This window comes from Leuresthes tenuis, unplaced genomic scaffold (assembly GCF_036924035.1).
Source record: "Leuresthes tenuis unplaced genomic scaffold, fLeuTen1.0.hap1 SCAF_22, whole genome shotgun sequence".
NCBI lineage: Eukaryota > Metazoa > Chordata > Actinopteri > Atheriniformes > Atherinopsidae > Leuresthes > Leuresthes tenuis.
The window spans coordinates 26473730-26499638 of record NW_027325376.1 but is presented as its reverse complement, the minus strand read 5'-3'; the positions used below and the strand labels follow the sequence as shown (position 1 = coordinate 26499638).

General features: G+C 43.4%; 1 protein-coding gene across 6 annotated transcripts in view; it reads left to right on the top strand.

Annotated features, from left to right (window-relative positions):
- LOC140282110 (calcium/calmodulin-dependent protein kinase type II delta 1 chain) overlaps positions 1-25909 on the top strand; it is an 85834-nt gene that overhangs the window by 32838 nt on the left and 27087 nt on the right. For all 6 annotated transcript variants that reach the window (XM_072376680.1, XM_072376678.1, XM_072376679.1 and 3 more), the window contains exons 3-6: positions 5325-5384; positions 11527-11581; positions 13740-13805; positions 21232-21304. In XM_072376680.1, the coding sequence (XP_072232781.1) occupies positions 5325-5384; positions 11527-11581; positions 13740-13805; positions 21232-21304 (254 nt within the window). The remainder of the gene's footprint in view (positions 1-5324; positions 5385-11526; positions 11582-13739; positions 13806-21231; positions 21305-25909) is intronic.

Sequence of the window (25909 nt, the reverse complement as noted above, 5' to 3'; positions counted from 1 at the left end):
AGAAGGCGTGTGTGTGTGTGTGTGTGTGTGTGTGTGTGTGTGTGTGTGTGTGTGTGTGTGTGTGTGTGTGTGTGTGTGTGTGTGTGTGTGTGTGTGTGTGTGTGTGTGTGTGTGTGTGTGTGTGTGTGTGTGCGGTGTGTGTCTGTGTGTGTGTGTGTGTGTGCGGTGTGTGTCTGTGTGTGCGTGCGTGTGTGCGGTGTGTGTCTGTGTGTGTGTGTGCGTGTCTGTGTGTGTGCGGTGTGTGTCTGTGTGTGTGTGTCTGTGTGTGTGTGTGGTGTGTTTCTGTGTGTGCGTGTCTGTGTGTGTGTGCGGTGTGTGTGCGGTGTGTGTGCGGTGTGTGTGTGTGTGTGTGTGCGTGTCTGTGTGTGTGTGCGGTGTGTGTCTGTGTGTGTGTGTGTGTGTGCGGTGTGTGTCTGTGTGTGCGTGCGTGTGTGCGGTGTGTGTCTGTGTGTGTGTGTGCGTGTCTGTGTGTGTGCGGTGTGTGTCTGTGTGTGTGTGTCTGTGTGTGTGTGTGGTGTGTTTCTGTGTGTGCGTGTCTGTGTGTGTGTGCGGTGTGTGCGGTGTGTGTGCGGTGTGTGTGCGGTGTGTGTGTGTGTGTGTGTGCGTGTCTGTGTGTGTGTGCGGTGTGTGTCTGTGTGTGTGTGCGGTGTGTGTCTGTGTGTGTGTGTGTGTGTGCGGTGTGTGTCTGTGTGTGTGCGGTGTGTGTGTGTGTGTGTGTGTGTGTGTGTGTCTGTGTGTGTGCGTGTCTGTGTGTGTGTGTCTGTGTGTGTGTGTGGTGTGTTTCTGTGTGTGCGTGTCTGTGTGTGTGTGCGGTGTGTGTGCGTGTGTGTGCGGTGTGTGTGTGTGTGTGTGTGTGCGGTGTGTGCGGTGTGTGTCTGTGTGTGCGTGCGTGTGTGCGGTGTGTGTCTGTGTGCGTGTGTGCGGTGTGTGTGTGTGTGTGTGCGTGTGTGTGTGTGTGTGTGTGTGTGTGTGTGTGCGTGTGTGTGCGGTGTGTGTGTGTGCGGTGTGTGTCTGTGTGTGCGGTGTGTGTCTGTGTGTGTGTGTGTGTGCGTGCGTGTGCGTGTCTGTCTGTGTGTGTGCGGTGTGTGTCTGTGTGTGTGCGGTGTGTGTCTGTGTGTGTGCGGTGTGTGTGTGTGTGTCGGTGTGTGTGCGGTGTGTGTCTGTGTGTGTGTGTGTGTGTCGGTGTGTGTCTGTGTGTGCGTGCGTGTGCGGTGTGTGTGTGTGTGTGCGGTGTGTGTGTGTGTGTGTGTGTGTGTGTGTGTGTGTGTGTAAACAGTGTGGTGCCGCAGGGCTGTTTTCTGTCCTGTTTTTTTCTTTCTTTTGTCACTCTCCTGGTCCCTGGAAGCAAACTCCATTACTCACCTAATAATTTAATAACACCGGGTGACAATGGTGAGGAATGACAAATCTTTTCTTAGTCGTTCTTGTCAAAGATGTGCAGCTTCACAGAACTGACCACATTTAAAACGAAAAAGACTGATTTTCTGTTGGAAAGCGGCATGTGCAGTGACTGAACCTTCAGGTGCTGGAGTAGGAGCTGCTCTACAGGACTGTGGACGCAGATCATTTGATTAGTGGGCTGCATTGAAAATAGCTGCTGCCCTCGTTTCCGGCAGAAAATGGCAACTTTTCGGGGCTCATCTGGGTTTTTTAAATGGGCTAGCTCCAGAGCGGATTGCATCGAGGACTTGGACTCATGAATTAGAAACGACCACAAATTGAAGTGAGTGTCGAGCAATACCTGTTGTCCTGTGGTGATGTAGGATGGTGTGTTGGTGTTCACTACAGTTTTGGAGCTTTGCCTGATGTTTGAGGACTAAGAGGAAAAATGTAACCGCATATACACTCACCGGCCACTTTATCAGGTACAGCTTGCTAGTTGGACCCCCTTTTGCCCTCAGAACTGCATTAATTCTTCGTGGCATACTTTCAACAAGGTGTTGGAAACATTCCTCAGAGACTTTGCTCCATATTGACATGATAGCATCATGCAGTGATCCCACCACATCCCAAAGGTGCTCTTTTGGATTGAGATCTGGTGACTGTGGCGGCCATTGGAGTACAGTGAAGTCATTGTCATGTTCAAGAAACAGTTTGAGATGATATGATGATTTGTCACATGGTGCATTATCCTGCTGGAAGCAGCCATCAGAGGATGGTTACACTGTGCTCATAAAGGGATGGACATGGTCAGCAACAATACTCAGATAGGCTGCGGCATTTAAACGATGCTCAATTGGTACTAAGGGGCTGAAAGTGAGCCAAGAACATACCCGCCACACCATTACACCACCACCAGCGGCCTGAACCATTGATACAAGGCAGGATGTATCCATGCTTTCATGCTGTTTACGCCAAATTCTTACCTGGTTTTTCCAATCTTCTATTGTCCTGCTTTGGTTAGCCCGTGTGAACTGTAGTCTTGGTTTCCTGCTGTCAGCTGACAGGAGTGGCACCCGGTGTGGTCTTCTGCTGCCGTAGCCCATCTTCTTCAAGGTTCCACGTGTTGTGCGTTCAGAGATGGTGTTCTGCATTCCTTGGTTGTGCTTATTTGAGTTACTGTTGCCTTCTATAATCTGGAACCAGTCTGCCCATTCTCCTCTGACCCCTCGCACCAACAAGGCATTTTCACTGGATATTTTCTCTTTTTCGGACCGTTCTCTGTAAAGATGAGATGGTTGTGTGTGACAATCCCAGCAGATCAGCTGATTCTGACATACTCAGACCAGCCCGTCTGGCACCAACAACCATGCCACGTTCAAAGTCACTTCCCCATTGTGATGCTCGGTTTGAACTTCAGCAAGCCTCTAATAGTGAAAGGCCCATTTTTCGGTGCTCTACATAAAATTTGCCTGGCTAATTTCTTTAACAGACCAGAGGCCCAGGAGGGCAGGTTGACATCTGTCTCCCACCGTCAGCCATCACACCTGGTCACAGGTAAAGACCAGCTGTGGCAACAGCAACAGGCTTAGACACACAGCTGTGCACTTCTCTGGGGACATGACATGATATCATTGCATTAATTTAGCTGACGCTTTTGTCCAAACACGTCTGTGTGGGATAGTATCCTCCCTCTGCTCACTGCATCATGTGGACTGGGGAAGTTGGAGTCTGAAACACTGAAAGTATTTCGCTTCATCCCTGAGCTGCAGCCACCTCAGCTGTAGTATCACCTGGTTGTTAGCAGTGAACCCACTTTCTGTCTTTACTGTCAGTGCCAAGTCAAAGCAAGAATATGATTGTTTTTTTTTTTAAGTCTGTATTGTGTACATATGATCTTGAAACTGGACATTAGTGAAAATGCTATTGAAAATCCCAGGGAATTGTTGGTCAAGTAATTCCCTGCAACACCGACAGGTGTACAGAAAGGCGCATGCAAAAGCCTGAATGGCAGCCATTCAGCCTTCATTCGTCATCGTCATACTTGTCACTAACTGTCATACCTCAGTGACAAAAATGGACTGGGTGCATACTTGTGGTAAACTTCTAGCATACTAGATGGACGTCTCTCTCAACCTCTTTGACCACAGACTTTCACAGACTTCCACTCACATGAGCTTTGAAAAGCAGTTTGTTTATTGCGGTTGTATCAAACCCACTTTTGGTCCACAATGATGAATAAAACATAATTTAACAAGAGCTGTTAATTAAATATTCATCTGTCTTCAGGGGAACTTGGTCTCTATTAGCTGAACGTCCTCAAAGCCTTTTCATTTGAAAAGCAAATCAGCTGAAATGGAAGTGACCCCAATGACTCGGTGTAAATGTCTGAGCAGTTTTATTGCATGTCTGCTGCTTTCACCTGTGTATAATTACACATCTCTACTCCCAGATTCAGAAATATTGGTCTATTTCTTACACATGCTCGCTGATCTGATGAATTTAATGCTGAATTCTGTAGTTTTTTTACTCTGACAGAAAGTAGGAATTTATTCCCAAATTGAGCCATGTTCACCTCTCAAGCGAGCTGACAAACCCTTTGACTGCTCTAAGGATTGTGTGCGTGAGGAGGGAACAGTTTTTTTGTACTCCTAGAACTTGATTTCCAACCAGACTTTATTTTCTATCGCACTTTTCACAAAAAACTGATATTGCGCATATTGAATTAAGGGAGAGAGGAAACAATAAAGATAAGCATTATAAATGATACTTCCCAACCTGCTATCCCACCCTACAGCAGTTCCAACCCACTTTAAAGTCTGTTATAAGAAAACAAAGTAGAACTGAAGATATATTTGATTTACATTAGATAGAAAATAAACGGATAAACAACATAGTTGAACAAATAAAAGAATAAAAACCAGACTGAAAGTACAGCAAAGATAAACCTAAAATAAGCATATGCTAATGAAAGTCATTGATTAATAAACACAAGTGGAAAGCAGTTAATGTTTGTAGTTTTTATGTACTTTAAAAGCAAAACATTTCTTTTATCAGCAGTTCAGGAAGCTAAACTGCTGATCTCATTGGATCAATGGAAGGTAGAATATACACAGTTTACTTCCACGTGGCAGGTAAGCCTGCAAAGATAAGAGTGATAGTCTAAGCCTGGCTCAGATGGCGTCTCTGTGGCAGGAGACACCACGCATCACTCAGTGCAAGATTAAGCTAAAGGTTACTTTATTGTCATGTCACACAAAGTTACTCCTCCGCATCTGACCCATCCAGGTCAGCACCTGTTCAACACACACATGGTCACACTCATGGAGACAGATGCCATACACTAAAGCGGTGGGCAGCCAATCACAGCACCCGGGGAGCATGGGGGTATGGTGCCTTGCTCAAGGTCACCTGGGCTTTAGTCAGCTGTCAGTCCACCAATCTGTTTTGAGTGGCAAGGGTGGGAATTGAACCACCAACCTTCCAGTTAGTGGCCGACCCAGAATCAGACCTCACATGAGTTCATGAGTAAAGTCACAGTAAACCGACAGCGGTGGTCATGGAAACCACTGACAGCTTCTTATCTTGGCTTTGCTGTTACTATCCTCTTTTTCTGTAACTGGACGATAACCTGCCACCCAGTCAAACATGGAGCTACAGTTTTTCCTTTCAGTGCACTCAAACAGACAATTTAAAAAAGAGCAGAACATTGATATACATTACATTGTCACCATACTGATGAGCAGCCATGCTGGAGATGTGCCAGAGTCTGACCTGGCGGTGCTGCAGTGCACAGTAATGACTTACGACTGTTAGTTTTGCAGTTCATCTGTCCCAGCAGGAGGGAGATGTTGCTTCATGTTTCATCTGTGGAAACTATAGACGTTTTGAAGACTTTCATCAGGATTTAGCTGACAGTTGTGTTATCTTTTTCCCTTCCAAAGATCACCAGAAGCTGGAGCGAGAGGCCAGAATCTGCCGTCTGCTCAAGCACCCCAACATAGGTAAGAAGTTTTCCTTTAGTCTGTACTACACCCCCGTCTCCTCCCCCATAGGATGTCATGTGTATAGGGTTACTGTGTGTTTAATGTGTGTTCATGTGCAACCCCAAATCAGAAGAGTTTGGTGATGGTATGCAAAAATGCAACTGAAAAATTAACTTTGACTTTCCATCTCATTGAGGACATTATGAACCCTAAATATGGGTTTTGTCTCATAGACTTCATCACATTTCTTAATATACGTCCAATTTATAATTTTAGGCCTGCAACAACAAAGTAATTTGGGGTTGCTGATGAGGTTGATAAAAAATTAACAAGTGATCTAGTCACTGATTGGAATCATGATCTGGCTTAGAAAAAAACAGTACCCACCATGAAACACTGAGATTCTTTTGGGTGTATATTTCAGGAGTCAGTGTCTTCATCTCCTTTCAGTGTATCTACACAAAAACTAAACATTCTCTTAAACATCCCTCTCACACTTGTTTGCTCACCTTTATGAATATTGCTGTGCCACATATTCCATGTGTTCCAACATTACAAACGGCCTCTCTCCACTTCATGCATGAAAATAAGCACCAAGCATGTGAGTTACTATCCTCAGACTGTGGATTCAGAAATGGAAAAACTTCTATCAAGTTCAATCTTTAAATAACCTGATTTTCACAGGGACTTTATGCTATTATTATCATGATCAATATTATTAAATTTTTTACAAAAGGTTTTTAATGAAAACCTTTTTTTGTTAAACTACAAAGAATTCTGGAATTTGCACCCAACTGTCTCACCTGAACATTTACTGGCTTCTTTGCTGGATTTTCTGTTTGATTGCATCAACAGATTTGCCTTTTGTCCCCACAGCCTGCTTAATACATGTATGCACTTGTTAGAGAATGCAGAAAAATTTCAAACTATGCGGTTCAAAATGGATAAGTGATCCCATGTGATCCTCTCTTACATACTCGCACACCTGCCATTTCGTGCTAGACCTACTCTAACAAACATACAGTTGCACAGCTTCTCTCAGCCTCTGCAGCCACAGAGAGCAAACATCTGCAATTAGCACTTCAGTAATGACTTCAGCACACACTGAAAACTGGCACTTGGCACTTCGGGTTCTGCCTTTTGAGAGATGTGGGTGTGTGGCCACAACAAAGCAGTGGGTGATTGGGGATATTTATGCTGCTGGTCTTCTGTCAGGATGTGTGAGGCTGGCTAACCAACACATGAGAAAGGAGGGCATTGTTATTTGGCAGGGTTGGATTTCCATTCCTGTTACCAGAGCTGAACCAGGACTTTATGTCAGTCCAACATGGTAATTTGATTTCTTGCTGAGGCAGCTTTAATTTGTGGTTAGTTAACAGCAAACATAAAAGGGCTCTTTAAATAGGCGTTGATATGGTTTCAGATGGAGTACAGCTGCGTGTTATGGCAAGTGAATAAGAACAGACCATAAAGTATGATGATCTGTTTCTTGGTTTTGAACCTGATTTAGACTGATGAAGTTAGTGGGGAAACCCTGACTGCCTGCAAGCATGTAGCCGCGCTCCCAGCATTAAGCTATTCACACAGCAGCTAGCTCTGGGAAAGCCCTTTTTCCTTCAGGTCACTCGGTGGGTTTACATGAGTGCCATCAGATCAGATTTATGGCTAAATTACAATAAGGCTGAGTTACTAAGTTCATGTAGACACCTTAATCTGACAAAAAATCGGATCGGGTTACTCGCAATCGGATTAAGACCCCGTGATAACTTCACACTAAACGTGCATGTAGACGTTGAAGCACGCGTTCTGCGCATGCTCGAGATTTTTTTCCCGCGATCGTCACCCGGAAGTGGAAGGAGACGATATTACTGTTGATGGAGAATGTGCCGTTGTGCATCACATTTGAGCCATAACCAGCTCATCACAGATGGAGAGGGACGCAGCTTCATCTCGCTCTGCGTTCGCCATCTTTCTGAATGCCTGAGTTTGTTGTTGTTGGCGGTGAAGACGCCAACAGGAAGTGGCTCTATTAGCGATAGCTGAAATGGGGACAGCGCCACCTATGGTACCGGGGTATGACATGCTTTGTGCCAGTGATTCCATTCATTCACCGCCATATATCCAAGGATAATTACCCTCAGATAAGGAGCAGAACCCAACTACAGCTGTAATCCAGTTAATCTCATCATGTGGACCCACTGATTGCAGCAACAGATCATTCAGACGTCAATCAGGAGACCTGCAAACTGAAAATGGAAACTTCAGAGAATCCCCACATGGAATCCCCACATCTTTTATCTCTCCATCCATCAGCTCATGCTCTGGCCTATCTAACCTTTCATGAGCAGTGACATTGGAATGAGCTTTTTCGAGAGTCAGTATCTCACAGAATCCATTCATTCAGGGAAACTACTGAAACTAGCACATGATGTGTTCATAAATCAATACTGTAGGTTGTTGACATAGCAGAAATCTATTCTATCTAGGTTGGTTCATTGTGTGTTAAAGCTGTGGTTAAAGCTGTACTATAAAATCTTTAAGAGGTGATTAAATGTATTTACTTGCCTGGCTGGTCTCGAGTCAGGGTTTGATTGTATTTTATTATATATTTAACTAGTACTGAATCTGTTAAGTAAATCTAAACTCTTTTTAGTTCCCAATCATGACCTGTGAGTGTCGGATGAAAAATATCACAGATCAGTGTCAGCAGGACGACATTTTTTTGCTCATCTCAGCTGTAACAAGCCATTTGCTTTTTTACAGCTTTTCTTGTAGCTTGTCATCATGTCAGAATGAAATGACCATCTTGTAAAAGTGCCAGATACTGAAAATCCTGGGGAACACCGAGCTAATGCTACTGGTGGTGCTGCAGTCTCTGTCTGAGGCGTTGCGTTAGTCTCACCTCACTGCTCTCCTTTCACACCATGTCATTTCACGTCCATTTGTCTGGGGGGTTAATTGGCTCAGCACCGCCAGTAGAACTCTTACCTCTTTGCTTCCATCATTATCTTAATTTTCAAGTAAATAAGACAGCCTGACTCCCTGACATCCATACACTCTCACAAGACTTTAGTGCTAAAAATACAGCAGCAGGAGTGATGTGCAGAGTGCAACATCTGCCAACCACTGGTTGCCAGCGCTGTCTTTCCCCTAAATGTGATGATACTTGTGGCTGGGGGAGTATCTTGACTCATAAGAAACTTGAAAATGTTCTGCACAAAACTAATGAAAATCTGCAATTTGCTTACTTTCGGGAATTATTCTGAGAGTTTAAGTGCAGTAACTTTGCAGCTTCAGTATGAAAATGCATAATGATTGCATAATGTTACTGTTGTCACTGCCATGCAAATGGCAAATCAGTAAACATTTGCATGCTATGGTTTGATATATGGGAACAAGAAAAAAGATTTCTAATGATTTATTACATAGTAATAATTGAAAGGTAAAAGGTAAGTGTACATCTGGCTCCAGAGGAAGAGGAATAATCTACTGCCCCCTATACATTCATCAGTGTGGGTGACACAGATGAGCTCTGCATGTGTACGGAGAGAAGCGCTGTTTGAATGTATGTAGAGGGGTGAATGTGACTTGTAGTGTAAAATGCTTTGGGGGGCCAACAAGACTACAAAAGCACTATACAAAAAGCAGAACACCTACAGTCCATTTCTATTAAAAACAGAACTTAATGATGCTTTATTAATCCCTCATCGCAGATGATACCATTACATAAAGATATAAAAACTACCGTATTTTGTGCACAATAAGGCTCACCTGATTATAAAGCGCACCCTCAGTTATAGGGTCCATTTCTGTACTTAACCGATACATGAGGCGCGCCCGATTATAAGGCGAACGTATTATGTAATGTTCTCTGATATGTTTATCGCTGCCAGCACACGTAGTGCATGTATTACGTCCCTGTGTCATCAGGAAATGGTCCGACGGTCTTTTTACACTTATAAACTGCACATCGGTCTGCATCACCCACCTCAGACTGAAGAACAGGCACTCACTAGGACAGCATTAATGATGACACGATTCAATCGCTAAGTATGAGCTCCATGCAATCTTCGTCCCATTCAGAGTGAATGGCTGGGATACGCCTAACCCTGGATTCACACCGAACGCAAAGCGAGCGACGGAAGTGGCCAGTTGCCATTCTTTTCCAATGTACGAGGGCGAAGAGGCGCGGCAAAAGTGAACGTGGCGGTGACCGGCGAGAAGGGAGAGTGGTGAGTGAATGGGAGGGGGCTTAATGCCCCGATGAATGCTCGGCGCTCCCCGCGGTAAATTCAAAATGGCGGTATCCATCCATCCATCATCTACCGCTTATCCGGGGGTTGGCAGCAGCTTTAACAGAGAAACCAAGACGTCCCGTCCCCGGCCACTTCCTCCAGCTCTTCCGGGGGGACCCCGAGGCGTTCCCAGGCCAGCCGAGAGACATAGTCTCTCCAACGTGTCCTGGGTCTTCCCCGGGGTCTCCTCCCAGTGGGACGTGCCAAGAACCCCTCACCAGGGAGGAGTCCAGGGGGCATCCTAACCAGATGCCCGAGCCACCTCATCTGACTCCTCTCAATGCGGAGGAGCAGCGGTTCTACTCCGACCCCTCCAGGATGACTGAGCTTCTCACCCTATCTCTATGGGAGAGCCCAGACACCCTGCGGAGGAAACCCATTTCGGCCGCTTGTATTCGCGATCTCGTTCTTTCGGTCACTACCCACAACTCGTGACCATAGGTGAGGATGGGAACGTAGATTGACCAGTAAATAGAGAGCTTCACCTTCTGGCTCAGTTCCTTCTTCACAACAACACTGCAGACGCTGCACCGATCCGCCCTTCACGCTTCATTCGTCCCTCACTCGTGAACAAGACCCCAATATACTTGAACTCCTCCACTTGGGGAAGGATCTCATTCCCGACCCGGAGAGAGCATTCCACCTTTTTCCGACTGAGAACCATAGTCTCATATTTGGAGGTGCTGATTCTCATCCCAGCCGCTTCACACTCGGCTGCGAATCGCTCCAGTGAGAGCTGAAGGTCACGGCCTGACGACGCTAACAGAACTACATCATCCGCAAAAAGCAGAGACCCGATTCTGAGGTCGCCAAATCGGACACCCTGAACGCCCTGGCTGCGCCTAGAAATTCTGTCCATAAAACTTAGGAACAGAATCTGTGACAAAGGGCAGCCCTGACGGAGTCCAACCCTCACCGGAAACGTATCCAACTTACTGCCGGCAATGCGGACCAAACTCTGACACCGGTCATACAGAGACCGAACGGCCCCTGTCAAGGGGTCCGGCACTCCATATTCCCAGAGCACCCTCCACAGGACTCCTCGAGGGAAACGGTCGAATGCTTTCTCCAAGTCCACAAAACACATGTAGACTGGTTGGGCGAACTCCCATGCACCCTCCAGGATCCTGCCGAGGGTATAGAGCTGGTCCACTATTGCACGGCCAGGATGAAAACCACACTGTACCCCCGACAGGCACGACCACCTTACGACCACAGCTCCGGTCAGCCGCCTCGACAATAGAGTCACGGAACATGGCCCATTCAGACTCAATGTCCCCCACCTCCCCTGGGATATGGTTGAAGCTCTGCCGGAGGTGGGAGTTAAAGCTCCTCCTGACGGGGGATTCTGACAAACGCTCCCAGTAGACCCTCACAATACGTTTGGGCCTGCCAGGTCTGATCGGCATCCTCCCCCACCAGCGGAGCGAACTCACCACCAGGTGGTGATCAGTTGACAGCTCCGCCCCTCTCTTCACCCGAGTGTCCAGGACATACGGCCGCAAGTCAGACGATACAACCACAAAGTCGATCATCGAACTGTGGCCAAGGGTGTCCTGGTGCCAAGTGCACATATGGACACCTTTATGCCTGAATATGGTGTTCGTTATGAACAGTCCATGACTGGCACAGAAGTCCAACAACATAACACCACTCTGATTCAGATCAAGGGGGCCGTTCCTCCCAATCACACCCTTCCAGGTCTCACTGTCATTGCCCACGTGAGCATTGAAGTTCCCCAGCAGAACGAGGGAGTCTCCGGTAGGAGCATTCTCCAGTGCCTCCCCCAGGGATTATCTAATATAGTGTATGTTGAACTAAAACTGAATACTCTTTATTCCTCTCTGTCTCTCTTTCCTCCACAGTGCGGCTCCATGACAGCATATCAGAGGAGGGATTTCACTATCTGGTCTTCGACTTGTAAGTGCTGGATTTTTTTATTTATTTGTATTTTTTTTTACACGCAGTATAATCCACATAGTTGAACATGCACAGAACACACACGGATCATATTCGGGAGATGTTGAAACCTGACGGCTGCCAGTCGTACATCATGTAAATGTGGCATCATGGCGTGTTTATCTCCTCTTTGCTCAGGTGTCAGCAATGCTACATCATAAGAACACACATAAAGATGCAATACTGATGAGTTGTGTTATATGATATTTTCATATATCAATCTCTCTCTCTACTCCATTTTGCCCTGTTAAATAAGAAGTACTGACAGCGAACACAGATGGCAGGTAGATGACTTAATGTGTCCGTATCTGTTGAAAAGCCATCTGCTGGCTCTGTGTCTGAGTCATCTGTTCTTTAGAAACTGAAAATCAAGAAAAAAAATCCACCCTCTTATCACTAAATATCACACTGGAAAGAGTAAATAAGTCAAACTAAAATGGATTTAATTGGATCAACAAATATAAGAGCTTGTAGTCAGGCTTGTTTTAAAAACTAATCAGTGCCCCATTATCAAAGAAAAGAAGTGGTGCTTAGAATCTGAAAACCATGTGTAGTAATCTGAAGTATGTGAGGTAATAGATTTGCTTCATCAGAACAAATGAATGCAAATGATTTTTGGATCTGAAATCAGGGCCCAGTGATACAGTGCAAACCCTGCCCTTTTATCTGCTTATTGAATGCATTAGTCTCAGCATGATGCCTCATTTCTGCACAGTTTCAGTTTGTTCTTTAAAGAACACTTTAAGCTGTCTGTTTCATTCCCTGAAAGTTGAAGTAAAAGAGTCAGTATGCTCGTGAGGTAGATTGAATTTCACCTGTGGAAACTGATTTAGACTCAACTGGTAATATTTTCAGCAGGCCACAGAAAGACTGAGCTTTAAAATATCATTCAGATACTTCTCAGTGTTTAGGGAAGACTGGAGCTGGAAAAAATGTACTAGGTACATTAATTTACCTTAGTAAAGGTAATACTACTTTACTGGTACATTTAGACTAGTGAGTGAAAAAAGCAGCCAATGTCCAAAGAAAAACTTTCAGAAAGTCTGGAGAACTATTGCCTAAAGATTACAAGAACTTCTGGCTGCTTGGAAGACAAATATAAAGAAATGAGGGGGAACTTTATCTGTTAATCGCTGTCCCATTTTGTGGTGTATGCAACACACTGCAATGAAATAATCATTAATATCAGTACCTTAGTGCACATGGTATCCCTCCACAGACTCAATGACATACTTGGACTAATACCAGGCAGTCTAGCACTGTAAGGCAGTAAGAAGACCTAGCGGTACTGTGTGTGCCTTTTACAGCAGTATGCATCTTAAACAGTGCAACATGGTGCCACAAATATGGCCACTCTCCAGTGCAGAAGGGTGTGTTACACAAATAGATCCAAGTGGTTCATTCAGAGGTAATAAAATCATAAAACCGAGATTTAACAAAGCAATAAGAAACTAAAAGAAACATGGTTTTGATAATATTATAATTTTTTTCTCATAAATCTTTATTGTTGCACACAATACAACTTGTTTTACAACTTATTGAGCTTTCTCACCAGCAACATGCAGCCAGTGGAAAGCTGCTCTGGAACTGGCTGACTAGTACTGGTCATAATGAGTAAACAGATTCTTATTTGTAAAACTGGTGGAGTATGACCTAGTTTCCTTCTGGCTTTAGCAGTGTTTTACTGGGATGAATATTTACTCTATGTGACCTCCAAAGGCTCACTCACAGCACGATGTACACAGCGTTGCTCAATTATTACTGCGCCTCCTTTCTATTATAGATATCCCATCTGTGTTAGTTGGAAAAGCTCTCTGGAATTGAATCATGGAAAAACACAGAACTCCCCTTCAGCTGAATAAACAGTATGCTCGTAGTGTCTGACTGTAACTGTGATTGCAGCATTTTCACCATTTAAGCACATAAGCAAAGCATCTGTCTTGTTGTTAGTCTGTAAAAGGAGAAGGAATAAAACAACCTTCCTCCAGATTAGATTATCTGGCCTTTTCCTCTGCAGACACAGGAATAACAGTCTCATTTTAAAGTTTGCTTCTTTTCCAGAATTTCTGTCCAGTTTTCCTTCTAACGGTTTGTCCGTCCCTTTATCTCTTCCCTCCAGAGTTACTGGTGGTGAGCTGTTCGAGGACATTGTTGCCAGGGAGTACTACAGCGAAGCTGATGCCAGGTCAGTGTTGACAGAGTTGACAGATTTTATGGTGTATTCAAGTTTTTTTTCCTGAATTATTGAATAAGTGTAATGTGAGGTAGTCTGGTTTGGTCATAAAGGCATATTTAAGCACATACCGACTATTTAAAGAAATTACACAGCTAAAAATACAGCGAATCAAAGTTTTATTGCTCAGCTTTTTCTATGCCTTTCAGGCCTGAAATGTCCATTTTTCCTGTGGTTTGGCTACTTTTCTGCTTCCCTTCTGTTTATTGAAAAAATCCACTCAAAATTGAATCTTGTTTGTTGTGTTGATCAAATAGTTCAGTTCATCTATCAAATGATGCAGCTTCATTCGAAAGCATGTTCAACAGATCTTCATTAAGATTTATCATTTAATGATTGAAGATTTTTCTTCTAAGACATCTTCTAAAGTTTGACTTAATCATCAAAAGCTGCTTATGCAAACAAGATCATAACAGATCTCAGATTCTGTTTTGCTGTGGATATGGTTGATTTGTAAAAATGACTTTACATGAAAAGAATATGCATGTGACTGAAGCGTTTCTGTCTGTTTGGTAAAGAACTTTACGGAAAAGTTCAACAGTTGGCTTTATTTCCAAGATTTTTTGCAGTATATGTCAGGAGTTAGTCAAGCTTAGCGTTAAGACAGGCAGAGCAAAAAAGCACACGCACGTGCACTCTCAGACACACTTTCCAGTTAAATACAAATACCTTCAGTACCTTCAGGTTGTATACAGCACTGTACTAATTTCCAGCAGCACAGTGATTATGGTTGCAGTGTAACTGCTTTCATCAGTTCAAGATCTTTTACAGCATCTTCATCTTTAACTCCTCCTCACTTAAGGTGAAAGAGGTGCAGAGATAATTTCCAAGAATCACGAGCTAACATTATGACTTGCCATAGCACTACAATGCAGAAAAGAAGGATTTGCTCAGCTGAAAGTTCAGCCTTTGAAAGTTTTCTGAGAGGATAGATTGAGTGTGTGTAAAACAGCTCAAGGTAAACAAAACCGTAAAACAGGCCAGGTCTCTGCCCATGGGTTCACTGAAACTTCACTGACTATTTCCACAGCATTTTACCTCCATTTTACATGACTTATAGATGAATTTGCTTTCGTCCAGCTCCTCGCTTTCTTGTGAATTTAAAAACCCAGAACAGATCGAAACACTTGCTACAACCTTTCCTTCAGCAGTGAAGCTGCCACCAAGTTATATACAGTCTAGGTAAGAAGAAAAACATCCCTTTGTCCTTACCAGGTCTTAAAATGAGGAAATCACAGCCTCAACCTCATCTTAGAGAAGCAATTGTTGCTGCCCATCAGTCTGGGAAGGGTTATAAGGCCATTTCCAAACTATCTGGAGTCCATCATTCTACAGAGAGAAAGATTATTCACAAGTGGAAAACATTCAGGACAGCTGTCAATCTTCCCAGGAGTGGACGTCCCAGCAAGTTCACCCCAAGGTGAAAAAGCCAAGAGCTACATCTCAGACTGTACTGTTCGCATGTTAAATTTCATGACAGTACAATTAGAAAAAAACATGAGAAAGCCAAAAAAAGAAGCGCCTCTTCTCTCTAAAAGGAACAGGACAGCAGTTTGCAACGTTGCATCACAACAAAGCACAAGACTTCTGGAACATTGGGCCTCATTCACCAGCAGTTCTTATGAACAAATGTGTTCTTATGTTCTACTTTTGCACTTTTTCAGAAGATTGTGGCGTTCACCAATGTTTTCTCATCCAGGATTCTAAGAACCAATCCTACGAACTCTGAACGCTGACATGTTTTAACAAAATAAGCCTTTGTGTTGTTGTCTGAACACATGCAGCTGAAGAACAAGTCGCAGTCGAGGGAATTTAATTGTATTGCTGGTCTTCCTAAACCCAATCGGTGCAATAGACTGCACACATGCACGTTAATGCACCCTCGCCAGATCCATTCCCAAACCTCAACCTCAAGCAATATTATTCCATAAATATCCAACTCATTTGTGACTCCCAAAAATAACTTATCATGAACCCCAAAAATCACAGTTAATTCACTTGAAACACCATTACACCTCGTCTGGCTTTCATGACGGCTTTGATTCACCGAGGCATGAACTTCACTTTTAAAAAAAACAATACTCCGCACCAATCAGTTTTCAACTTGCTTCTATAGCAGTTGACATATCAGCTTTGCAGGATGGAACCTTGTCATTGACAATTTTGCTGACCATGTCACTGAGCTGATATGTCTTTCCTGAGGAAATTTTGACCAGTCTGTGTTCTGTGGCCTCAGCAAAATGACCTCAGCATCACCAAACCTCCTTTGATCAATGGAATGGGACAAATGTCCACAATGTCAATGTACATCAGTGCATTTCCTGCAGAGGTAATATCTGCCATATCCCCGGTCATCAGTAATGGTGGAAATGTGCTGGTTTCCTTCAGCCAGTCATCTTTCTATGTTTCATTGGACCAGAGTAAAGTTCCAGCATTGTCTCCTTGGTGATTCATCTCTGAATCTCACTTCCATCCAACCATCCACAGTCCATGATTTCTGCTCTTTAGTCCACTGTAACCTGCTTTTCTTCTCTTTAGGTGTTAGCTGTTTTCTTAGAGTTAAGTGACAAAAACTGACTCCTGTTTCTGTCCATTTGCTCTGTACATTTTGCTGCTTTTTCTGCGTTTCCCTTTTACATTCTTCATATTTTGTTTGTACTTGCTCCAAATTTTAGACCCAGCTGACTGGAAACAACATCTTTGGCCACACACCTTCTGTAGGGGGTTTCAGAGTCATTTTCTTTGTTTTCACTGACATCTCTCTCGTTGGGGCCATGCTCTCTGCTAATCAGCCAGGTGCAGCAGCTCTACAAGTACTCCAACTTAACTGCACTACCGTACTTTAACTACAGATTATTTTGCCTATTTCAGGTGTTTTAAAAATACCAGTTACTATTTGATTACACTTTTTTCCTCTACTTCATCTGACAAAGAAATATTAATCTGAAATGATAAAATGATACTTCAAGTTTCTGCTAAAGATGATTCTACAAGCTACTGATTCTTGAAGGCTTCTTAGTTTTTCACACACTGTGTCTGTATTTTGATGGATGGATGAAAATAGTGTAATATGTCATGTGGCATTATTCGTTTAAAGGAGAACAATTATACCCCTTTTCCACCAGTTCACACAGGTCCCGGGCACCTTAATGACATGTCTGGGAAATAATTTGGTTAAATTCCTCACGGATCAAGCCCAGCAGCCCTCTCTGTACACTGTCTGTACCACTCTGCACTCAGGCGCTCGGTTTCCGTGCCGCTACTGCGGCTGCTGCTCATTCGCTAGACTTCTGCCCAACGTGCCAACCTCGGTTCGGCGTCAGGCTGCTATGACAACAGTTGAGCACGAGCATTGGTCATGGCTGCCCACACACCTTTGCAACCATATATCTGAGCCATCATTTGTACCTGCATGAACTAGCGGTTAGCATTAGCTTGTGGTAATGGACAAAAGAAACACAAAGCACACTTACATCATGTCCTTTCCCCACGGATGGTCAGTATCGATCCCTCTTTTAGGAAACGTTTTGCTGCCAGTCCTGCATTGAACTGACCCAAATTGTGGAAGCAGTCCATGTCAAAATGTCTGGCACACACAGGTTTATGTCAGCCGTGGCCAGAACTTTTCTGTCAAAAATAAACTTGATCCAGACTGGGGTCTTATGCTGGTTCACTGCAGCCAACAACAGAGCAACTTACATGCTTAGCTCTCAAATTCTCCATACTGCCTACCATTTTTCTTCGCTATGATGAATGAATTTGTACGCACCCCAAATTCAACTATATTAGTGTAGAAGAGCTGGAAGAGTGATTTCTGTGATAACATGTCTCCTGTAAGGTTGCATTTGGATCATTTTAAGACCTGGTATGTCTTGGGATTTTATTATTTAATCAGAATATGTAATTTTCCTTTTTTTTTTCCTGAATCCCAGTCCTACAGATACATCATTATTTGCCAAGAAAACTGGTCAATGGAACAGCAAATTGACCTTTCTAAAGTAGACTTAATTTCCCATGTTCACAAGATAAGAAGATAAGAAGTTACTGTATTTTGTAACTTTGGTTTAGCATTTTCCTACATCCAGTCTTTATGCAAAACAAAGCTAACCACATCCTTACACAGAAATGAGCCTGATATCATCTAGCACTAGAAAATAAAGTAAGTCATCATATTTTACAGAAAGTTTAACTATTCTCCCAAGACTTTTACTCTCAGTCAGGTGTTATTTCATGTGTTGTTGTTTCAGCTTGTTGTCCCTCTTTTTCCTGACATTTCTCCCTCTTCCTCTCCTTTCTGCTACTGGCCTGATCTCCTTTTCCTCCACAGTCACTGCATACAGCAGATTCTAGAAAGTGTAAATCATTGTCACATAAACGGCATAGTGCACAGGGACCTAAAGGTTAGTAAGTGATGATAATAACAGAAAAAAGGCACAGGCCTGCCCACCTGTGGTACCTTTGCTCACTTTTCCACTACCTGATAAGTCAACCAATTAACCTTCCACTGTGCGTCGCCTCCTCCAAAACCACACCCTTTCTCTCTCCTGCAGTCACCCTCACACATCGCCACCTAAGAGGAGGGTTTTTGTGTCCCACCTGCGGCACGGCACTGTGGGCAGGTTGGCTGGAGTGGAGGCTGTAGGTTGTGTAGTGCTGGTGGGGCGGGTAGATGTCATCACTGCCTGCCTCTCTTGTATGCCAGTGCATGTAGCATATGTCCAAAGCCATGCTCTGACACCGCCACTGACAGGCCGAGACCTGAGAGCGGGGGAGGCAGAGGAGGAAGGATATCATGTGGTTTGTGTATGACCAGTTGGATTTCATGTTTTGATACCACAAGGTTAGTCTTTTTTAAAAATCTGAATGAGTTAAGTAATCTGAATAGTCCTGTTGCTTCACTGTTCGTAGTTATCATTACCTTTAACGTAGCAATGGACGCTCTTTTAAAACATAGTATCGGCTACTTGTAGGGCTCCTTTAAAAGATGGCATGGAACCCAGGACTTAACACACATTCATCTGTACCGTTTCTGCAGAAATGAGCTGGTCACAGCTTTTTTAGTAGTAGAGTACTCTAAAGTAGAAGAGAGCAACACTATCAACAAGCAGAGCCAGAACTATCTCTGTAAATTTTCATCTCAAATTATTAAGAAAAAGTATTAAATCCTTACAGCTACAAACACTGTCAAGTGAATGCATTGATGAGAACCATGTGCAACATTTTCTGTTCTTGGCTTGGTGAAGGCATTAGGCTAAATAGGTCTACAGGTGTCTTTGATGATGAATTAGTATTGTCACAAATTTGTCATTCAATGAAGTGTGTTTCAAGCCATGTACACACTACAATTGGATAACCCAGATCTGAGAACGATTCGTCATTGATAACAATAATAATAATACATTTTATTTGGAGGCGCCTTTCATGTCACCCAAGGTCACCTTAGAAAAAGTAAAAGCATGAAAGATAGAAACAACATTAAAAGAAAACATCAAGAGACGTGCACAGTGTCCAGTTATAGTGCCGTTGATAGGCAGTCACCAGCTTCTTTGTTTGAACACTTCCGAGGCTCCATTTAAGATTAATGGAAACATATCCCAGTCTCAAGTTGAATATTCTGTGTCAGCTGGCGTGGGAGAAGGTTGAATACGGCATTGCTGAGCGCCTATGACCAATGACAGCACAACAGACCGGGTCAAAACAGGGCAGAACCCAGTAAAGCACCCAATGAGCAAACATGCAACAAGTATGACAGAGAGCATTGTGAAGAAATGATGGTCGGCTGTGGAGAATTTGCTTAAACATCGATATGAACATGGTAACTCTTTTGTGTCTGTGTTCATGCCACACTTGTGACATGATCTAACATCAATAATGAGAGACGCAGCTGCAGTGTTTTGAAAAATATCAGATGAGTCAGGAGTTAAGCAAAAGATCCAGAAGTGTGTGTGACTGCTGGTCGCAGATCAGGCCTGAAGTGTGAACACACTACGACTTCAACAATTCTCAATCACAAGAGAAGCACTCGTAGTGACATCTCTGCAATAATGTGACAACAGTGAAAATCTTGTAGTGTGTGAACATAGCTTAAAGAGAGATTTATTTGCACCTGCTAAAGCGAGCTGATGGAACACTTTCCCAGAGGCAACAGTAGTTAGTTTACCCCACTTCCTGAAGGCCAGCACATACAGGGCTGGAATTATTCACAGCTACCACCAATCACACGCCTTTAAGCCATAACACCATGAAAGGACAACTGTACTGTATCCTGCAGGCTGTGTTGGACCACAATTTGGGGCGGCTGTAGCTCAGGAGGAAGAGCAGTCGCCCACCAATCGGAAGGTCGGTGGTTCGACTCTGGCTTCCCCAGGATACATGTCGAAGCGTCCTTGGGCAAGACACTGCTCCCCCAGTGTATCATTGGGGGTATGAATGTGTGTGAATGCTTAGAAAGCACGTAGTTATATCCTAAGACGTGCTGTATGAATGTGTGTGAGTGGGGTGAATGCGGCATGTAGTGAAGCGCTTTGAGTGGTCAGCTAGACTAGAAAAGCGCTATACAAGTACAAGTCCATTTACCATTTACCATTTACCAATTTCTAGAGTACTTAGGCCAGTTTATCCTCATTGACTGAACCGCAGACATCAGCCCACACAGTGGCACTGAGTGACCTACCAGCTCTATTACAGATGGTAAAAGTGATCAATCTCCTCTCTTTTTGTTTGCATTTAGGTTGCTAACAGTTTCAGAAGTGAGCTGTGTTTGCTCTTGTAGCTCTGAGCCCTTATGGAGAACCGTCAGTAGGTACTGGTGAAAAATTTCTGTCGTCTGCTTCAAGCCTTCCTCGTATTTCACTATTAATTTGTCATCCACGTTCAGTCCAGCTAAATAGGACTACAGATGTTTTTGCATTAGTGGAAAGAAATGTAATTTTCAGTTGTGTCATACTATAATGTAACAAGCACACAGACGGAAAGAAAGGGTGAAATAGTGCATATAACTGAGCACAGAGAAGCACCAAGAAAGGATTTGAACCACTCCCTCCATCAGCTCCTGCGCCTCCCCCCTCTCTCTCCCGCTGTCCCGTCTCCAACTGGTCAACATCTAACAGCACTTTTGTTTTGAGACTTGGGCAGAGAATTGGCCATGTGTGTACATGAGTAGAGAATGAGTCTGAATACGACATGTACAAACATGGAACTCGTTCATTTGACCTAATAGCCCCTAATTTTAGCTTGTGGGCCTGCCAGTTGCCGCACTGTTGCACACTCTCCTCACTAACACAGTCAGTAGCTGTCCAAGTGTCAAAGCAAGCACACAGCCATAGATAAGGAGTGGTAGCTTGTCACTAACCCATGCCCCCCTGGTGTTTGCATGCAGTCATTGTATTCAGCAGATCCTAGAGGCTGTGCTCCACTGCCACCAGATGGGTGTAGTCCACCGTGACCTTAAGGTAAGTAAAAATCTACTCTCCTGTTTACCTCTTTGCCCCTTGCCCTCAAATTCTCACCATCAGCAGTGTTTCTTTTGTCTTTTTTCCCCTTTAACTTGTTCTCATGACTGTTCCTCTGCTCAATCAGTCTTTGTTTAAAGCTTTTCACTTATTAGACTATTCTACCACATTCTCTGGATGGGGAAGGATATTTTTCTGTTCCTTAAGTAGTTTCCTTGTAACTGATTCATAAACTTTATTTTTCAAGGTTACATGTAGGGTCATGATTACCAATTAAAATAAGAGTGTTTTAGTATATTTAAGGGTTAAGATGTTGGTATCTGTTACATCCACAGCGATCTTTTCTTCCACCTCTAATGCTGCTTTTTCTCCTTTTGGTTTGTTCCTATAGCTCTAATTTGTCAATCAAATGAACCGGGTGGGTCTGAGGTTTGGTTCGTCTTCTGCAATAATAAGCTTGCATTTTGCATTTAATGACTGCTGAGACTCTGTGCTCTGATTGGTTGTTGCCAAGCAGCTGCTAGGGCTCATTGGATAAACTCAAAAGGCAAACAAATACTTTGAAAACAAATGAGCTCGCTGCAGAACAGATGCACTGTGACAAAGGCACTTGCGGTTGTGTGTACAGTGTTTGTGAGATTTCATTTGATTTCATGATTGATTTTTATTTGATTTGGGCAGGACAAGGAGTCCCGCGGCCTTACACATACAAGCAGCCTTAAAATAAGTACGTTGCTGTGGAGAGTGTAGACACTTGAATTTATTGCATGTTGCCGTCCAGCTTAATGACTTTGATGGAGCACTTTGAACTGCTACACTTTTCCAGCGAGGCCCTTTGGTCCTTTTTAAAGCTTGGCTGTGGAAACAGAATACATGACAATGCTGTCTTCACAGAATTTCACTTGTTAATTCTTCCACTTGTGTAATATCATTGTAGAAACTCAAAACTATCCACTTTACCCTTAGTGGAATGTTACGCTGGTAACTGAGATCCTCAAATAATGTTAAAAGTTAGATGTTTCTCAAGGTCCATGTGAGGTACTGATAAAGCCTGAGTGTCACAGAGTAAACTTTCATTCTTTTATTTGTCTTCAGTTCATATTCTTTTACTGTCTGCTGGGAAATCCCAATAAAGTTGATGTCAGAAAATGTGGAATATTCTTTTTTGAGTTAAAGATGAGATGAGATGTTTTGGCAGTGTGTGCGTATTTGTTAGAAACAGTCGTTGTCCTCCAGACTGAAGCAGAGCCCAGAAAGCAAACTGCTGCAGCAGGCCAGTAATTCTATCTACTTCATGGCTCACTGCATTAGACAGAAGTCAATTACAACTATTACAAAAAAGTAGGGAGAATGTATCATTATCAACTTGATATGAACTGGACACTGTCTGGCCTCAGTGAAGCTGACCACATCCTGCATGCTGCAATCAGTGAAATGTTTTCTGGGTATTTGTGTTCATCACCCTGTGAGTTTGACTGCGGTTGCTGTCATAGCCTTACATGAAGGCCTAAAAGCCTAACTAAACTACACACTCAAGAAAGAAAGAAAAGCTATTATGCATTAACAAGTATGAAACCTCATTAAGTAACTTCCTCCCATATATCATCACCCGAGAGATCGGGAAAGAGATGATAATCCTATGTGAATGCAGAGTTTATTCAGTTTATTACAAATAGGACTTCAGAGTCAAAGTCTTGGCTTTTTTGCATCAATTATGATTTCATGTGCAGCCAAATGAGTCTGTATTTCCATTTTTAAATCTTTCAATCATATCTTCAATGCTGCTCAACAAAGAACATGAATGGAATAGTAGCAGTACGCACATCATGCGGAGTTCACCTGTTCTCAGTGGGGAGCTGTTTTGTAAGAACATGGTTGGAAAAAAGATAGGAATAACTTCTTGAGCACAGAGCTGATTGAACTTCACTGACCCCAGACTGTGCCATGAGGGGGTGGGATAGATGGTCAATGATGGATAGCCCCATCCATCCATTTTCTACCACTTATCTGGTCACAGATCGCAGGGGGAACAATCAGAGGTGCCCTGACCCCTCTCTCCTCTCCCACCTCCTCCAGCCCAGATATACTCTCTCCACCGGGTTCTGAGTCTGCCCTGAGGCAGGACATGTCCAGAACATCCCCAGCAGGCATCCTGACCAAATGCCTGTACTTGCACTGTTATTTCAGAACTAAAACTAGGATGGTTACAGTCTACCTGGTCTGTGTTTGCAATGACTGCATGATGCCGAAGAATCCATTTAGCCTCAACTCTGCCCCCTCTTCTCTATTCAGTTCCACACCCTCCCTCTCTCCCGCTGCATGACCTCCTGACCGGCATGCCTCAGAAATCACACACACAGTCCACTAACTGCTCCAGTAAAGCTTGGAATATGAACACAAGTTTAAGTCATTAGATTTCAGTGAATGTGTAACATGATTGAAGTCTTTTGAACTGAAAAGCAGTAAAGATATTTGACAGTATGTCTGGGCACTGAATTAAAGGCCCATGTAGGGTAATTTGTTGTTTCCACTTTCCACTCTTTTTCACTAGATGAGAATAAGTGCAGGTATAATATGTACCATGTATAAGGGGAGTGTAAAGGTATATGTAAGGAGGAATTTGTTTTTTTCATTTGGGTTAAATGAAAAGCTGGAAAATTCCTCATCCGCGTCGTCCAACAGGAAGGAGCAGTGGGACTAAAAAGGAGAACTGCTAAATATCACGTTTGGGATACTTCATACTCAGTAAAGACAGGAAGAGCCCACATCATTTAACCACCCAGGCCTGACTCCATGCCTGATTTCACAAGCAGAAAGCAACGGAGCAAGACATTCACTGGAAGAATATTTTTGGGTCAGATTTTTAGCAAATCTTAGGAATGTCATAATTTCAATGTGATCTCCATAAAGCCTATTCTAGCTTCTCTGAGTAGGCTCTCGAGCTGTATCTCATTCATGTCAATTCAGTTTTATTTCTATCGCACTAGTTCACAAAAAAGTACCTTTAAAGATACAGGCTAAATTATTCCAACTAAAATCCAATTCAAACAAATTCTTTCTAATCCAATTATAATGCTAAATGTTAGATAAAATAAATTAAAATGTAAAGGAAGGTGTCTTGTTATGGAAGCCAACAGAATCCATCTAATCTTCTCTTTGATTAAATCCTCAGTTCTGAGCATACATGAGGCGACACTGGAGAGGAAAGTTTAACAGAAAGAAACCTCCAGACCATCTGCCTTGACCGGTTGGTGCGTGAGAGGATAGGAAAGAAACACAAGTTAATGACATCAATGACGTCATATGTACATGGAGAGTAACGAGCACCGAGGTCCGACGTCCCCTAGCAGTATAGGCTTATAGCAGCATCACTCAGTGGGTCCACATGATGAGATTAACTGGATTACAGCTGTAGTTGGGTTCTGCTCCTTATCTGAGGGTAATTATCCTTGGATATATGGTGGTGAATGAATGGAATTACTGGCACAAAGCATGTCATACCCCGGTACCATAGGTGGCGCTGTCCCCATTTCAGCTATCGCTAATAGAGCCACTTCCTGTTGACGTCTTCACCACCAACAACAACAAACTCAGGCATTCAGAAAGATGGCGAACGCAGAGCGAGATGAAGCTGCGTCCCTCTCCATCTGTGATGAGCTGGTTATGGCTCAAATGTGATGCACAACGGCACATTCTCCATCACGTTGTTTGTTTCTTACTAACAACAGTAATATCGTCTCCTTCGACCTCCGGGTGACGATCGTGGGAAAAAATCTCGAGCATGTGCAGAACGCTCGATCCAATCCACAACGTGGATTCTGCCGTCTTCATGCACGTTTAGTGTGACTATCAACTGAGTTATCTCGGGGTCTTAATCCAATCGCAAGTAACCCGATCCGATCCGTTTTTTTTGTCAGACTAAGGTGTCTACATGAACTCAATAACTCAGTCTCACTGTAATTTAGCCATTAATCTGATTTTTACAGTGCCATGTAACCCCACTGACTTAATAATGTTTCGGGGTCAAGCTTTAAAAAGGAAAGTTTTAAGCTTAATCCTACAGGCAGAGAGGGTATCTGCCTCCTGAACACGTTCTCCCAGATGGTACCATAAGTGAGGGGCCTGATAACTGGAGGCTCGGTTCTACTTGTAGAAACTCTTGAAGTTTCCTCCAAGTAGACATGCAGTCCAAGAGTGGAGTGCTCTGTTGGGAAAGTGCTGAAATGTGAGATCTTAGAGATATTAAGGAACTTGGACATTCAGACCTTTTGCATTTGAGGCGAAGGATTTTAAATTATATTCTGAATCTAACGGGGAGCCAATGAGGAGAAGCTAAAAGTAGTGAAGAATTATCTCTCCTGCTAATTCTCATCAGAACTTGTGCTGCAGCATTTGAATGAGCTGAAGGCTTTTCAGAGAAATTTTTGGACAGCCCAGAATTCTCATGTAACCTTCTGAGACTAGTAGTCTAAAAGTCTCTTTTTGTAACCAAATCATTTTCCAAACTTGCAAATAAATTAATGTCTAATCAGAAGACAAAAGAAGCTGCATATATGTTCATATGAAAGAGAAAATCTAGATTAATTTTGTCAGAGCAAGGTATAC